Source organism: Xenopus tropicalis, chromosome 4 (assembly GCF_000004195.4).
Source record: "Xenopus tropicalis strain Nigerian chromosome 4, UCB_Xtro_10.0, whole genome shotgun sequence".
Lineage (NCBI taxonomy): Eukaryota > Metazoa > Chordata > Amphibia > Anura > Pipidae > Xenopus > Xenopus tropicalis.
The window spans coordinates 49,530,609-49,548,433 of NC_030680.2; the positions used below are offsets into that span (position 1 = coordinate 49,530,609).

Below are 17,825 nucleotides of genomic sequence, written 5' to 3' on the forward strand. Positions count from 1 at the left end.
CGAGTATAAGCTGATCCGAATATAAGCAGAGGAACCTAATTTTACCTAAGAAAACTAAAAAAACTTATTGACTCAAGTATAAGCCTAGGGTTTCACGTGCAACGGATGCCAGACACTTACATCTTCAAATCCATATACTGGAGTAGAAGGCAAGTCCTAGTTAATGAACAAAAATACAAAATACAGTCAACTATCAAAATGAATGAATGTAAACTTTGTATAGTGTATAACAGAATGATAGACAGTACTATAGAGCTGCTGATACACTAAGGCAATTACCATGATGACCACGTAACAAACTCTAATATGTATACTACCCAACACCTTACAATAGCTTACCCGTTTAATACCTGCTTAGATTTGCTCTGTAATACTTAGAAGCAGCGCAACAAAAAGTTGACAGCACTTCCTTTAGCACCCTTACCGATCAGCAGCTGCTCTGCAGGCGTCCACGTGGGTTGCAGCTAGTTCCTAGTTTTGAATTGATAAGGGTAAGTAAAGGGCTAAAAATTTGACACACTATGATCATTGCATTACACTGGGCCACACTACTCATATTGACTAATGGGGGGGGTGCGCATCGCGTCACCGTCAGTGCGTGCTCTGCAGGCATCAGGTATCCATCCTCCATCCACGGCGGGGGAGTGCGCACACATCGCGTCCCTCGTCTGTGTTCACCCACGGTGGGGGTCGGTGTGTGCGAGGGACCAGATTCTTTGTTACTCATATCCATATACTCAAGTATAAACAGAGGGTGCCTTTTACAGCACACTATTGGTGCTGAAAAACTCTGCTTATACTCGAGTATATACGGTATGTATCTTACTCTGCCAATCCTATGCTGCCTGTATGTGCCATACTCGGCCTGCCCTACCCTGCAAATGTGTAACATACCATGTCTCCCCTATTCTGTCTGCCTTATCTGCCTGTGTGCCATACTCTGCCTGACCTAGGTTACCTATGTAGAAAAATGCAATGGCACTCAAGAGCTACAACTGGGACTAGCCCTTTAGATACTTTATTACGGAAGTGCAACGTTTCGGGGCAAAACAACCCCTTTGTCAAGCATACAAATCAGTGGAAGTGACGGCAATAAATACCTAGTTAATTAGCATACCCAACATCATTAATTAACATCATTCAAGATACACATGTGATTGAATCCATAATTATAGATATAAAATCTTTATACAAAATTTGTAAGGTGCTCACATAATAGATTCTATACATAGCAGAAATATGACTTAAAAGTACATTATCCAAAGTGACACAGTGTTGAAGAAAAAACAGGTCCCACAGGGTACTAAAATATAAAACAATATTACCATGTTAAAAATTGTTACTAATAAGTTAAAAACATTTGAAAAATCAGAAACAATTATCAGAAAGAATGTATCAGAAAAAGTATCTTACCCTACTCACAGCAGACAGAAAAAATGTATCTATCCCTGCAAAGTACCCAAAAGGGTCATTTATCTGAAACGTTGCACTTCCGTAATAAAGTATCTAAAGGGCTAGTCCCAGTTGTAGCTCTTGAGTGCCATTGCATTTTTCTATTTGGATTCTTTGGGAGGGTGCCGATCCCCCTGCAGTGAGCACCGAGCGCAAACTTTTGAGGAGAGTTAAGGGTGTGCGTATAAGGTCTTTTGTTGTGTCTAGGTTACCTATGTGCCATACTCTGCCTGCCCTGTGCTGCCTGTGGGAGGTGAACTTGGTGATGGCTAGTGAGGAGCAAATTTTTTTGCCAGGCATGGATTCGCAGTGAATTTCCGCATTTTGCCATTGTTTTGCAAAACTTCAGTGAAAATTTGCCGCATACATTTTTTTGTTGCACGTCAAATTGGGCGCAGTCACTGCAAAACGGGTGTGTAAAAAAAAAAAAAGGTGCGGTTGCGTCAATCCTACAAAAACATATAGAGAAGTTAATAGTGAATGTTATATGGACCTTAGACTGTAAGGTAAACTGGTACAGGGAGTGATGTACCAGTGTGGCAGTGATTTATTGGAAGAGATATGTAGAATCATTAAGAAAAAAAGTCGACCCTAACAGTTCAAGATTAGCCAAAACAAGTTAGTTATTGCTACTGCTACCCAGGTTGTAAAAATGGGAGAGGATTCTGAGTACCAGCTACATCAACCTGCTATGCCATCTGAATCTTTTCAAAACATACTTGAAGCAGCCAGATTTAAAGGACAGAGCGAAACAAATGAAAAAATCTGTTAAACTGAACTAACTTTTCCCACCATAACCACTGGGAGTTGGTGTTTATGATTATTTTCACTTATTTAAGCATTTGCTATAAGGGAGGCATTTTTCAATTTTACAAGCATGTCTTGTACAAAATAATTAGTTATATAAGCATGTCTTCTACAAAATAATTTGTTTTCCTCATATTGGATAGCTATAACAAAAATGGTTGTGATTGTACAGTCTGATAATAAACTAGTCTCGGGTGTATCTTAGGTTACACTTACTCCGCCAACACTGTTTTCTCTGCCACTCATGCTCTGCAAGACAGCTTTATCCAGTCCTAACTTCAAACTGGCCCGGTCAAACATCTCTCGCTCATATGAGTTCCTTGTTATTAATCTGTAAACCTTTACAGCTTTGTTTTGTCCAATTCGGTGGCAACGTGCTTGTGCCTGAAAGAAGTAAATTGAGTAAATTTTAGTTGAGCATCCTGGGTAATGAGCGGTTTAAGCAACATCTATTAGCGTATATGTTACTGACTTGAAGATCATTCTGTGGGTTCCAATCAGAATCAAATATAATGCATGTGTCAGCTGCAGTTAAATTAATTCCAAGGCCACCTGCCCTGGTACACAAAAGGAATACAAATCTGTCAGAGTCAGGTTTGCTAAAGCGGTCAATTGCAGCCTGGCGAAGATTTCCACGAACTCTTCCATCAATTCGTTCATACAGGTACCTGCATGCGAATGAGACAGGTAAGGAAATCTGTTAACTATAATCACATGACACAGGTCAGTACAGATAAATGACTATATAAAATAATTCTTATATGAGCTATCACCAAATGCTGTCTATTAAATATAGTTAAGTGCTGAATAACATACTGGTGCTTTGGTCTTTAACTATTTAGAAGTCTTGAATGTAACTAAATACAATTTATTATTATTTCGGTTTCCACAAATTACTTTTTAATTGTGTGCACCTCCTTGAATGCTGTGGGAGAATGTTTATGGACAAGGGTAATAAAACCTGCCTGGAGGTAGTAGCCATCTGTTTGCATCAGTTTGCAATCAGTGAAGCCCTGCAATGTGCATTTTCCTGGAATTTTCAAGTTATTTAGTCATTTTACTACAAGTCACCAATTATTGCATCTGAGCACTCTTGTATTTTCAGACTTAATTTAGTCAAACCTCAAAGTCACAACCATCCAATTACAGAAAAAGCGCATTCAAAAAACGTACTCAATTATAAGTCTTACAAATCAATTCATTATATTGGTGGAAGACATAGTTAGTAATTACCAATCACACTTTTTATTATTTTCTTAATCACAATTCATTAATTGTTTCATATATTTACCAACCAATTTTATAAATAAAGATTTCCCTTTATCTAATTACACATCTCATAAAAACTGCAGTGGTACTGTTAATCCATATTATGCCCAGGTGGTGTGAAGTTCTTTATGATGCATATTGCAATTCCCAGTTCCACTTATGCAATATAGTTCAAAAGCATTCATTCCTTGCAATATCTGTTGTAATAGAATAAGCTTCAAAGTGAACGGTTGTTCCAAACAGTTCAAGGAAGAAAGCATCAATTTCTTACAGAGTCTATAGTCGGGGTTGGACTGGGGGGTGAAGGGCCTACCGGGGCTACCGCCCTGGGGACCCCGCACCCCCTCAAGGTACCTCCGCCGACACATCCCCTGCAGGGGCCTCTGCCGTGCACCCAACCGCTCCTAACCACCTCCGCCCGACGTCCTTCCCTGAATGCGCGTATGTGAAACGCATCAGGGGACATTGCTGGCTAAGAGAAGGGGCAACAGGGTCGAGTCTGGGCCGCTGGGGCCCACCGAGTATTTTCCCGGTGTCCCAGCGGCCCAATCCGACCCCGTCTATAGTATTAATAAGCAATACAGAAAAATATTAACAACAACGGACCAATTGGGATCACTGCTAATTGAAAATAGTGAAATTGAGGAGCTACCCCAAGGGAGGGGCAAGGTACTGGGAGTTGTAGGGAGTTTCTGTCCAAGGAGGACATTACAGAGTTTCCCAGGGAGGGAGTTATAGTTCTACCTACACCTACCCTGGGTGGAGGCACGCCATTCAGTAATATTGTACCTGTTCCCCCATAGTAAGCGGGGGCTAAGGGCTCCTGTAGCTCCAAAAGTAAGCCATTGGATGGCACAAGTAGCAGCACCGTTCTAAAATGGCCTACAGAAGTATTTACAATTACAATTACAAGATAAGGAACAATATGAGAAGTTATATATAGACCCTAAGTAAGATATATAGACCCTAAGACAAGAAAAATTGGAGTTAATTTTAACATGTGGATAAGCAAAGGGGGATTATATCTCAGCAAAAACTGGAATATTTACGAGTGGCCAACCTCATAACACCTACTTTTTATGCAATACTAAAAATTCACAAAATCCCCCCCGGATGACCAATTGTGTCCAGAATTGGCAAAACATATAAAGTAAATATGTAAATGAAAATTGAATATACACATTACCCTCATTTGTCTTGGATACAAAAAATATTAAAAAAAAACTGACCAATTACCAATAGGAAATTCAACATGGTTAGTGTCCTTGTTGAGGGACTATATTCGTCAATCTCTCACCAATGTGAGCTTTATGCTTGTAGAAAGTTGGGTAAAAGTATCAAGCACATACACACTTTGGAATGGAGTGTCTTGAGTTAATTTTGAACAACTGTTTCAATGGCATTGAAACAGTTAATCTAGGAGAGTGAGGTGGAGATCTAATTTAAAAAAAAAAAACTCTAACAAAGAGAACTAAGATGGATATATGAATTCAACACCTTAAGTCCAAATGGATTGAATGATGATTGCCAGTTCTCTGTCTTTTTATGAAAGACTATGAGTCAAATGCTGCAATAATAACTAGAAAGGGAAGTTTGAGAACAAACTTCATGTTGGTTTGAAAAACGTAACTGAATGAAATCTGATCTGTTGTTGACTCTGCCCACTTTTTCTAACCTTGGACCACAGTTATATAGTAAAACCCACTGTGCAAAGTTTGGGGACCCTGGTTTTAATAATGTCTGAATGGCAGCAATTTAAATTTCCCCACCGAAAATTAACATGTGATCGGCGGTTGGTGGCCCCGCCCACTTTTCCCTAACCTGGAACTGCAGTTACCCAGTGACTAACTCTGCAACGTTTAGGGACCCTAGGATTAATAGTTAAAGAATGGCAGCAGTTTAAATTTAAACCAATAAAGGTCAATAGGTAAATTGTGATTGGTGGGTGTGCCCAGTTTTCCTAACCTTGAGTCGAAGTTACACACTGACAAACAGTGGGCATCCTGGCATAAATAGTGTGAGAATGACAGCATTTTAAATTTAAACCAATAAAATTCAATGGATGAAATTTAATTGCTTGTTAGTGGCCCAACCCACTTTTCCTATTTTTGAACTGCAGTCCCCCAGTGACCAACATTGCAAAGCGTAAAAATTGTGGGACTGACAACATTTTCCTCTTCACCATTAAAAGTAAATAGGTGAAATGTAACTGGCTGTTGGTGGCTCCATGCACTTTTTGTAACTTTGAACAGCAAATACCTGACTAACTTTGAAAATAATACTTAAATAATGGCATCAGTTTAAATATAAACCAATTAAATTTAATGGGTGGAAATGGATTGGCTGTTGATGGCTCCTCCCACTTTTCCTAACCTTGACTATGTAGTCAGCCAGTGACTGACTCTGCAAAGTTTGGGAACCCTGACATAAATAGTGTGACAAAGGCAAAATTTTAAATTTAAACCAAGAAAATTCACTAAGTCAAAAAGTCAAATAATTCAAAAAGTCTGATTGGCAGCTCCATCCAGTCTTTAAAACCTAAAAATGCAGTCCCCTAGTGACCCTGGTGTTAATACTGTGAGAATAGCAGCAGGTTGAATTTCCCCATTGAAAACCAATAGTTGAAATCTGAACCGCAATTACCTGGTGACTAGCTCTGCAAAGTTTGGGGGCCTTAGTATCAATATTTAAAGAATGGCAGCAGTTTAAATTTAAATGTATGATGTCTGTAGGTGAAATCGGATTGGCTGCTGTTGGTCCCACCCACTTATCTAAACTTGGAACGTAGTCACCCAGAGACAAACTGTGCAAAGTTTGGGGACCCTGGTGTTATTACTGTGAGAATGGCAGCAGGTTAAATTTCCAAGTCAACAGGTAAAATCTCAATGGCTGTTCACAGCTCTGCCCACTTTTGGGCATCTAACAATCATATTTTCATTCAGGCTGATCCCATGACTATGTGATTCAAGTTTGGGGAGCATTGCCGCAAAGCTGCAAGATTGGCAACAGTTTCAATTTCCCTATTATAGTCAATGGGTGAAATTTGATTGGCTGTTGTTGGCCCCTCCCACTTTGGGTCATCCAATGTCACTGTTTTATTTGGGGTGACTCCATGATTATGTTATTCAAATTTGGGGAGTGTAGCTTCAAAGCTGTAAGAGTGGCAGCAGTTTGAAAATCTTCCTTGACAAAGTCAATGGGAAAATTGGGGTGTCCGGAGCAGTGCCATAAAAAGAGGGGGGCGGGATCACTTAGAAAAGCATAAGCAACTTGCTCCACTATAGGGCGAAGAAGAGTGGAGAGATTGGGTGTTGTACCCCTAAAACTGTAGGAGGAGTAGCGTTTAGAAAATGGGGGGCGCTAAGAAGAAGACAGAAGAAAGAAGAAGAAAGAAGGAATGAAGAAGAAGCGGAAGATTAAGCCTTGAATTTGAAGAACATTATGTTGGGTTTTTCAACCCAACATAACTAAGCCATGTAAAGTATCGTAGCGAACGTCATTATGGATTACTAATAGTTACACATGAATAATGTAATTATTTAGATATTTAGATGTAAGCTCTACGGGGCAGGGACCTCCTTCCTACTGTGTCTCATACCACATGGCACTTATATATATATATACATATATGTATTTATTGTATTTATTTTATTATATCACTCGTCCTCCCTGTGTGTAATTTTGTATTCTGTAAGACTGTACAGCGCTGCGTACCCTTGTGGCGCTTTATAAATAAAGTTATACATACATACATACATTATTGACTGATTGAAAGGTTTCATTCTATTTTGGTTACAAATAAATTAGCTATGATTAAGTTGTAGAATTGGTAACCTAGCAACCATATAATTCACTGGGCAAAGACAAATACATAATCAAGAATCATGTTAACGAACCTCCAATGTCCAAATTGGATGTTCAATATCAGTTCTAAACACGCGACTCACAATAGCAAGTGGAGCCCCTATTCTGTTTTGGTAAGCACATGGGTAAAAATTGTTCTGAATAACCACCGAATTTGTTGTTTAAGCCATATACCCCAATACAACAGACTCTGCAAGGAACTGATGCTTTCTTCCTTGAACTGTTTGGAACAACTGTTCACTCTGAAGCTAAATTGTGAATACTCTATTATAACAGATACTGCAAGGAATGAATGCTTTCTACCTTGAATTTTAAAAGTGGAACTGGGAATTACAACACGTGTCATAAAGAACTTCACACCACCTGAGCATAATATGAATTAACAGCTGAGTCCCACTGCAGTTTTTATGAGATGTGCAATTAGATATTGTTAAACCTTTATTTCTAAAATTGGTTGATAAATATATGAATTTTAATGTTTAAAAATAAATGAATTGTGATTAAGACAATAAATAAATTTGGTAATTACTAACCATGTCCTCCACCAAAATAATGAATTGATTTGTAAAACTTACAATTGAGAGCGTTTTTGAAGGCGCTTTTTCTGTAAATGGATGGTTGTGACTATGAGGTTTGGCCTGACGCACCGTCCATTTATGGCGATATGGCTTTTTTTTTTAATCTATGTTTTTAAAGGTGCCCATACATGGGCAGATTTAAGCTTCTGATTAGAGTCCTTCAGGCAGATTCAGCAGCTTATCGGTCCGTGTATAAGGACCCCCAACAGGCCTCTCCAACTAAAATCTGTCTGAAAATCAGCCAGATGTCGATCAGGCAGGCTTAATTTTTCCGTCGGATCCAAGACTGTACTGATGCCGTCCTTGCTCCATGGCTACTATAACCATCGTTGTAAGGGCCAAAACAATCAAATTAGCACAATATCATCATAGGTTAGGAAATCTGCAGAAAAATCTGCTTGTTTGTGAACCTCGCCCAAACATGTACTGCCACCTTAAGTATTCTGGTCCTGCCTATTTATTCTTCAGTGACTGCGAAGGATAAAATATAAATACGTAGGCAGATGTAAGGAACATATACAAGACAGAATGAACATGGGTATATTTATAGACAGACATTACTGTGCTTATATTAGGGGACAATTTAATCTTAGATATGCAAGGAATATTAAAAGGTTTAGTTATTTTTTTTAATAAGCTCAGAATAGACTTAATGTGCTTTATAATGGCCATTGTCTCATACACTACAGTAAAGTTATGTTTTAGGCAGTAATTTTTTAGAGCAGATAACACTGTCTTTCCAAAAAAAGGAGCAAGGACTTTACTGCCCTCTCTAGAAGAGAGCAGTGCAGAAAGTTTAGCAAGTCTGGTTTTCAATGACCCGTGATCTAGATGGCCAGACAGTTTATTTAGACAGGCTGCCAGTTTTGGGATGTCTGTCGTTAGATGCTGCTGGGGTGGTGTTCTAGGACTGCTCCTGCGTTTGCAAATGGCCTCTATGTTGAAACAAGAGGAACACAGGGAGTCAAAAAAACCTGAAGAAAAACATTTGCAGCACTTAGCACATGCAAAATATTTAAACGGACAAGTTTACATTTAAATTGACTTTTAGTATGTTGTAGATTATGATATTCTGAGACTTTTTGAATTTTTTTTATGTTGTTGTTGTTCTTGAATTATTTAGCGTTTTTTTTGGGTGCAGAGAATTGCTGCACAGAAAACACAAACTACATAACTGAGGCAAAATACTTTTGTGTGTATTTTTATAGGGTACGTGATTTGAAACAAAACTCAACAAAATATTGTCCTTATAGGAAGCTTATTGGTCAAAGTAAGGAAAGCTCACTTTAAAGACTGTTGTGGTACCTTGTAAAATATGTAAAATAAAAGTGATATTTCTGCATCAACTGTAAAAGTATTTAGATGGGCTCTAATAACAGATTTCTTAATATAAACATCAGTATAAAAAGTATTCCAAATCCCCATTTAAAATATACCATGTAACCATCTTAAGTTGATTTGGAGAGGACAACTCTGGTCTGACCACTTCTACAGTCTGAGAGCAACATTGCTGGCAATTTGGAGCAGCTCTGGTTTACCAATTTGTTGTGCTTTCACCATATCACCATATCAATATTATATGCATTTATTGTTTGGACATGGCTAATTAGTTTTATATATATATATATATGTGTATATGTATATAGTGTATAGGATTCAATACATATTATAAAGCAAACAATATCAAACATATACAGAAACTGTCTCACCGTTTATGCATTAGATAATCCTCCAGAATATCTAAACATCGCACCATTTGGGAGAAAATTAGAACCTTGTGACCCCCTGCCTTCATTTTTGGCAACAGCTTGTCTATGAGAACCAGCTTTCCTGCAGATTGGATCATAGCCTGGAGATAAAAATCTGCTGCCATTTGGTTGTATGTTTCACGAAACTCTCCGAGGATCTTTTCTTCAGCACCTATACATTGGATTTTTAAAAATACAGTGCAAGAGAAGACTATGGTTTGTATTCATTTTTAGTAAAATAATTATATTTTTTTCCATAAATTATATCAACAGAAATTTGCCTCTAACAGCTGGTTTAACATTACACTGTTTCTGAAGTTACCTTTAATGAGATATGGATGGTTACAACATTTACGCAGCTCCATCATAGTATTAACAAGGTTTGGCACATTAGCCTGTCCTGCCCCCTTTGAAAGGAATGCAAAGTTCTTCTCCAAGATGGCGCGATAATATTTCTTCTGTATGTTGGTAAGTTCAACCTCAATGATAGTCTCCTCTTTAGGAGCTAGTTTCTTTTCCACATCTTCCTTTAAACGCCTCAGCATCATGGGCTTAAGGATGGCTTGGAGTTTCTGGACCTGAGGAACCCAAACCACCACCATGGACAATATAAGAAATCAAACACAATGGATGCTTTTGAAATGGAAAAATTGCATAATAAAACATTTCCTACAAAACCAACTGCTTAACTGATCAAAGAGGACATTGCCTTATTAACCACCTAGGCTGTAGTTACTATTTGAAAAGGTGCTAATAATAGTCTAGATATTTTAAAGATAACTGTGTACTTTGTGCCATGCAAAACTAACACTACATTTAGTTACAGGTAGACTCTCTCAACAAAAATTTTGTGAATGGCTTGGCAATAAGATGACTATAAATCAATTTGAAGCTTTAAATTCATATTTAAGCATAAAAAAATTAATAAATTGCAAATACAGTGCTTTGCTAAAGTATTCACCCCCCTTGGCATTTCTCATGTTTTGTTACATTCCAACCTGTAATTTAAATGTTTCTTAATCTTATTTTATGTGATGGATCTGCACAAAATAGCCTGTGAAGTGAAAATGAGAAAAAAAAGCCCCCAAAAAGTCCTGGTGCGACCAATTACCTTTAAAATACCAACTACCTAAAATAGTGTCACATGATCTGTCAGTATAAACACACCTTTCTTACAGGTCAAAGAGGTTTCAACACCACTAATCCACACTCACCAGTACACCCTGGCCTATCCAATCTGTTCCATCTGGTGCACAGTATTTAGAGAGACTTCGGCACTCTCCACCACGTTACAAATAGCACACAAAAAAACGGCAAACAGGACTTGTTTAAGTAGGATAAACCCTGCTAATTTTTAATAGTAGCAAGCCATATAACGTTTCAGGGGTTATTAAAAATCAGCAGAGTTTATCCCGCTTAAACAAGTCCAGTTGTGCCGGTATTTTTGTGCTATTTTCAACACCACTAAGCAAGAGGCATCACACCATGAAGTCCAAGGAGCTCTCCAAAGAAGTCAGGGACAAAGTTGTTGAGAAGTCAGGGTTGGGTTATAGAAAAATATACAAATCTTTGAGGATCCCCCGAAGCACCATCAAATCCCCCATTTTCAAATGGAAAGAATAGGGTACCACAACAAGAGAGTTGCAGAGTTCCATAGCAGAAACTGGAGTATCGGTTCACAGGACCACAAAAAGCCGTACACTCCATAGAGCTCGGCTTTACAGAAGAGTGGCCAGAAAAAAGCCATTACTAAACGCTAAAAATAAGAAGGCATATTTTGAGTTTGCCAAAAGGCATGTGAGTGACTCCCCAAATGTATAGAGGAAGGTGCTCTGGTCAGATGAGACTAAAATTAAACTTTTCGGCCACCAAGGAAGAAGCTGTGTCTGGGACAAACCCAACACACATTACATCACCCCAAGAACACCATCGCCACAGTCAAACATGGTGGTGAGATATTCTTGAGCAAAGCCTGTGACAGTCTGCCTGTGATTTGAGACTGGGACAGAGGTTCACCTTTCAGCAGGTAAATGACCCGAACCAAATTGCTAAATCAACACTCATGTGGTTGAAGTGGAAACACTGAAATGGCCTAGTCAAAGTCCAGACCTCAATCCAATTGACAATCTGTGGTCAGACTTGAAGATTTCTATTCACAAGCGAAAACCATCAAACATAAAGGAGCTGGAGCAGTTTTGCCTTGAGGAATGAGCAAAAATCCCAGTGGCAAGAAGTGGCAAGCTCAGAGACTTATCCAAAGCGACTGTAATTGCCGAAAAAGGTGGCTCTACACCTGACGAGGGGGGGAAAAGGTGAACAGTTAGGCACGCTGAAGTTTTGTCGTATTTGTTGTTTGCTTCACAATGGAAAAAAAATACAACTTCAAAGTTGTAGGCATGTTCTGTAAATGAAATGGTGCAAAACCTCATTTTCAAGTCTTCCAATTTTGTCAAATCGCTCTGCAAAGTGGCAACATCCTCCATTGTACAATTTAGTGTCGTCAGCAAAAATAGAAACGGTACTTTCTATGTCCACCTCCAGATCATTAATAAACAAGTTAAAAAGCAAAGGACCAAGGACTGACCCCTGCGGTACTCCACTAGCAACACTGGTCCAATAAGAAAATGTTCCATTTACCACCACTCTTTGTAATCTATCCTTCAGCCAGTTCTCTATCTAATTACAAATATTATTCTAGGCCAATATTACTCAATTTTATTATTAACCTTCCATGAGGTATTGTATCAAACTCTTTAGCAAAGTCCAAGTAGATGACATCAACTGCCATTCCAGAATCGAGGTTTCTGCTCACCTTCTCATAAAAGGCAACTAATTTAGTTGTTAGCATTACTGCAAATTTGTTGGCCAAGATCACCAAAAATTTTCCTATTTGTACATTTTAATAAAGAAAATACACCCCTTTACAAAGCACAACCAAAACACCCAAACATCTATTACCTGTTCTTCAGTTTTCAGGTCTCCAAATTCCTGCATAAATGTTGACTCAGAGGGAAATCTCTGTGGCTCAAGGAAGTGTAGAAGGCTGAAGAGTTCTTCTACAGTATTCTGCAGAGGAGTCCCTGTTAACAGAACTTTGTGCTCCTGTTTAAGACATGCAAGAATAATTGTATTTGCTTTTTTATTTTCCTTTTACAAACAACATGTAGCATACTACTGTATCTGGCAGAACATGTATTTAAAAGGCAAGGGTGTATTGCTACGCTACTGCACCCATATAGATTTTGTGCATTTACAAAATAAACCACAGAGACTTTTCTAGTTTAAAAAATGTTGTTTGTATAAAGCTGAGATGAGCATAGAGATAACAAATACAAATAACAGGTACAGAAGTATACAGATTTGATGCCCTGATGCACACTGAACAACTTCCCAAGCACTGAATTTTACAAATATTAACATCTATCATCACAAAAATGTGATGTAGATGGTTCTAGTGAAGTTCAAAACACTAACATTATGAGATGCAAAAAGTATTTCTAATACAAACATTTGCTACCTGTATTGTGAATCTGAGTGTGGTTCACCTTCATAAGTTGTAGCTGTTATGGTATGTCACGGTGCATTCAGAAAGTAATTTCTGAAAGCACTGTCCTTACTTGATGTTTGAAAGTAGTCCATAAGCAAACAATGTAATAAAACATTCCATTTTTTTTGAAACAGTCACACCACTTGAAATGGACTATGGGACTGAATTATGGACATTTTCAATACTACATTTGGATAATCTTACACTAACCACTTCTAGTATAGACCAATGAAGTTATGTGATTTTTTTTAAATGGTTTACCCCTCCCTTTTCCCTCCTAGCACTATTTATCACAGTGTGGTGTGGGGTTCTTAAGGCTTGATAAGGGGCCCAGTGAGGCCCAAAAGGTTGACTTCACTTTGAGGCAATACAACAAAGTTCACAGTGTGCGGCATTTTCTTGGACAACGTATGCATTAGACCCACGGCAGGTTCCAAATGGATCAAACGGATCAAAAGGGGTAGAGCACTTCACTTCAAGATGCTTTCACTTTAAATAACACATGCCGTGGAAGGGAGCAAGGCATGTCTGTTATTATTATACTACACCAGTGCTGTCCAACTTCTGTCGTAACGAGGGCTGGGATTTTTCTGGCCTACATGGTGGAGGTCCAATAATCAAAGCAAGTTTTGACCACTTCCCTTTTTAAAACGGACCCACTTCAAATCACACCCATGTTATCGCAAGAGCTTTTAAGACCAAATGGTTGGTGCTTACTGTAGGGATATCACCCTTCATTCATACGTTAAAAAAAATGTTATGTCATATTGAGCCACCCCCTTAAATCCATATGCCTCTTCCTTCACTGTGGATAATACAGTAACCCCCAGAATATAATTACACACCTTAGGAACCATATAATGACTATTGACAAATGCTAACAAACTTCTAGAACAAGCCCCTGTATTTGCCAAACTCTGCCTGGGTGCCATACTCTCCCTGCCCTACCCTGCCTGTGTGTGTCATACTATGCCTGCCTGTGTGTGCCATACTCTGCCGGGCCTACCCTGCCATGTGTTCCATACTCTGCCTGTCCTATGCTCCCTGTGTGTGCCATATTCTACCTGACCTATGCTCCGTGTGTGCCATATTGTGCCTGCCCTATGCTGTCTGTGTGTATGGTTACCTGAAAAGAAGTGAAGAGGAGCTGCAGCTGTCCTTCAGTACTTGCTTTTAATACTTTTAATGTTGAATGAATGAAGGAACACAATCCAAAGGTGGTCATACATGTGTATGGCACCTCATATGGAATTTGTCTGTTCAGTCTAAAGGCAGATTGATTGGCCTGAGTATGACCACCTTTAGGCAGCTAACTCATGAATGTTTTACATAACAAGCTTCCACATAACACATCTACAAGCTCAAAAAAAGGATAGGCGACTCTTAAGTACTGTAGCTACCACTTTTGTGATAACTGCTCAAGAAAAGAATAAAACACAGATGTTTATCAGTTAGTAAAATGCCGATACAAATTCTACATGACCAACAGGGGCAAACTGGTTATCATTTAATTCAAACCAGCCAATAACCACTGACTTGAGGGGGGCCATATGGGACATAACTGTTTGATTCTGAATCTGACCTGTGTGCTCAGGATCTAAAGCAAACTAACTGAACAATTATGTCCTACGTGTCCCCCCTCAAGTTGCTGACTAATTAAGAGGGTTGAGAGCTTAAAGGAGGTAGTGTTCTGGCTATGGTAGACATCAAATAGTAAATAGGTTTCAGAAAGGGAATCTACTAGTTATATCCCACTGAATAAGTCCTGAGTCAGTATAAGAATAAATAGCAAAGATTTTCAGTGGAATAAAAACAACAACATTTATTGGCTCAAATTAACAAAAACATAACTTATATGAAAAGCATACTATACCAAACAATGACCAGGTGCATCCTAATCTCCTAACACGTTTCGCACCGTGTGGCGCTTCATCCTCTGATGAAGCGCCACGCGGTGCGAAACGCGTTAGGAGATTAGGATGCACCTGGTCATTGTTTGGTATAGTATGCTTTTGCACGGCCTTTTGCACGGCCTATTTTTTTTACCCAGTTGTATTTTTACACTCAATTGTTCATTTAGAAGCCAGAAAGGAGGAAATACAAAAGCTTAACTAACAAGTAGGTACAACAAAACATTTTCTTCAGAATCCAAGGGTATCTTTAATTACAGTACTTATTTACAGGAACTGTGTTGTAAACAACACATTTTAAATTCAATTCAGAATATATCTACTGCAAAATCCAGCATATGTTGCAAAGAAATGATAGCGTTTACTTATACAGTGTCAAAACCCATTATGAGTGCATCAAAGAAAGCTGTTGCCCTGCACTGGTACAACTGGTGTTTGCCTCAGAAACACTACTATAGTTTACATAAACATAGCTGCTGTGTAGCCATAGGGGCAGTCATTCAAAGGAGAAAAGGCACAGGTTGCTCAGCAGATAAAGCCCCATTATATTATACAGAGCTTATCTGTTATCGGCTATGTAACCGGTGCCTTTTCTCCAGCTTGAATAGCTGCCCCTATGGCTACACAGTATCTTATTTATCAGTGCAGTTTTATCAGTGCAGTGCAACAGTACATTTTATTTGTACTACTTTAAAACACTTTCACTTTTTTTGGTGTTACTGTTCCTTACCAGAGGCACATACACATATACTGTACATACACACACAAAAACATTTTTAAAGGGGAACCATCTCGATTCTAAAAAGAGTCACTAAACTGTATTATTTATACATCTGTTTTCTTCTGTCTCAATTACCATTTGTATGTAATTAGTAAGTTTGATCTGTATAGCTTCTTTAGTAGTTATGCAGATGTTAGTGCTTTAAAAATATGCTGCAATAGTAATAGTAATTGTAATAGTATTTTATTACAATAGTAATAGTATTACAATAGTAATAGTATTTTGTAGGCTAGAGAGATAAAGCACTCACCAGGTTCATTAGTTTCAGTCCCTCCAGAAGTTTGCAGTTTTTGTTCTTTAGTCTGTGTGCCTCGTCAAAAATTACACAGCGCCACTCAATAGCATTGAGTTCTGGGCAACCCCCTAGGATCATTTCAAACGTGGTAATGATGGCATGGAATTTGTAGGATCCCCAAATAATACGACCCTGAGGATTTATTTAGAATATACCATGAACAACTTCTCACCTCCTGACCATGAGGTGTGTGTGTATATTTATATAAATTATATAAATTATATATATATATATATATATATATATATACACACACACATAAAAACATGTACTTTGATCAATTAAAAAGGGTTATATAGACAAAAGGATTTTTTTTTTAAGAGATGAATTACCTGTGGTGTGTGTACGTTCCATTAAGAGGTAGTGCATATACTTAAAAACACATAAGTTTAAATAAAAACTAATGCTAAAACATAACTTCCTTTTTAGTAATAAAATGCAGCACAGGCTATTTACCTGGGAATCTCGAAAATACATTTCATACTGCTGAATCATCTGGCGACTGATCATGCTACCATGGTACACAACCACATTGAGATCAGTCCATGTACGGAACTCTCGCTCCCAGTTGGCGATGGTGGAGAGGGGTGCAATGATAAGGAAGGGGCCAGGTATTCTATTGAGATATATCTCTTGTAGGAATGTAATGCTCTGAATAGTCTTGCCCAGGCCCATTTCATCTGCTAAAATGCAGTTTCTCCTATAAACACAAAAAGAACTGCTTCTATGAATCAGAAATCACAAAAATATTTTATTTCTTAACATTTACTTTTAGCATCAGCATGACTACTACATATATTCTATTCAAAGAACAGGGGATCATTTATAGATGAAATGTTGCAAACACCCCCAATTCCAAAATGAAAAAAAAAAACTACTACAGTTGCATTTTTCCTCTTAGTGGTCTGACTGAAATACAACATTTTGTGTAATCATGTAAATCAAACCCATCCATTAAGCCATATAATACATTTGCAGCTCCATGGTCAACACTCTTTAACAGATGGACCCCACTGGTTTAAACTGATATTAGCTTCTCATACTTTGTAAGTCCAAACACAAACAAGTGTTCTCAGGCAAGTGCTAAATGTAGCTGTAGCAGAAAAGGCCAGATACATATGAAAATCTCCAGATAATTCCAGATAAATGAAGATAATTGCTTCATATAAGCGGACAAAAAATGAAATCATGTGAAATGTGCAAGAAAGCTAGAACAGTGCAAGGATAGTTCATCCTCCTTTGGAAATAAACTCAACACTTAAAGAGATGTCTAAAGACAAAAGCAACTTTCTGATGTAGGCTCACTTTAATAAGAATTACAGCAAAGGCATTGAGTAGGTAAGTAAATATACATAGTTACATAGTTACATAGGGTTGAAAAAAGACCATTGTCCATCAAGTTCAACCCATCCGAGTAAACCCAGCACACAACCTATACTAACCAATCTATACACTCACATACATAAACTATATATATACAACCAGTAATACTAACTGTAGATATTAGTATCACAATAGCCTTGGATATTCTGCTTGTTCAAAAACTCATCCAGGCCCCTCTTAAAGGCATTAAC

General features: G+C 38.2%; 1 protein-coding gene across 8 annotated transcripts in view; it reads right to left on the reverse strand.

The window, feature by feature from the left end:
* Positions 1 to 17,825, reverse strand: part of chd9 (chromodomain helicase DNA binding protein 9) — a 144,555-nt gene that overhangs the window by 45,659 nt on the left and 81,071 nt on the right. For all 8 annotated transcript variants that reach the window (XM_031900162.1, XM_031900163.1, XM_031900161.1 and 5 more), the window contains 7 exons: positions 16,708 to 16,951; positions 16,207 to 16,383; positions 12,677 to 12,820; positions 10,041 to 10,296; positions 9,680 to 9,890; positions 2,732 to 2,927; positions 2,476 to 2,643 (listed from right to left, as the gene is read on the reverse strand). In XM_031900162.1, the coding sequence (XP_031756022.1) occupies positions 2,476 to 2,643; positions 2,732 to 2,927; positions 9,680 to 9,890; positions 10,041 to 10,296; positions 12,677 to 12,820; positions 16,207 to 16,383; positions 16,708 to 16,951 (1,396 nt within the window). The remainder of the gene's footprint in view (positions 1 to 2,475; positions 2,644 to 2,731; positions 2,928 to 9,679; positions 9,891 to 10,040; positions 10,297 to 12,676; positions 12,821 to 16,206; positions 16,384 to 16,707; positions 16,952 to 17,825) is intronic.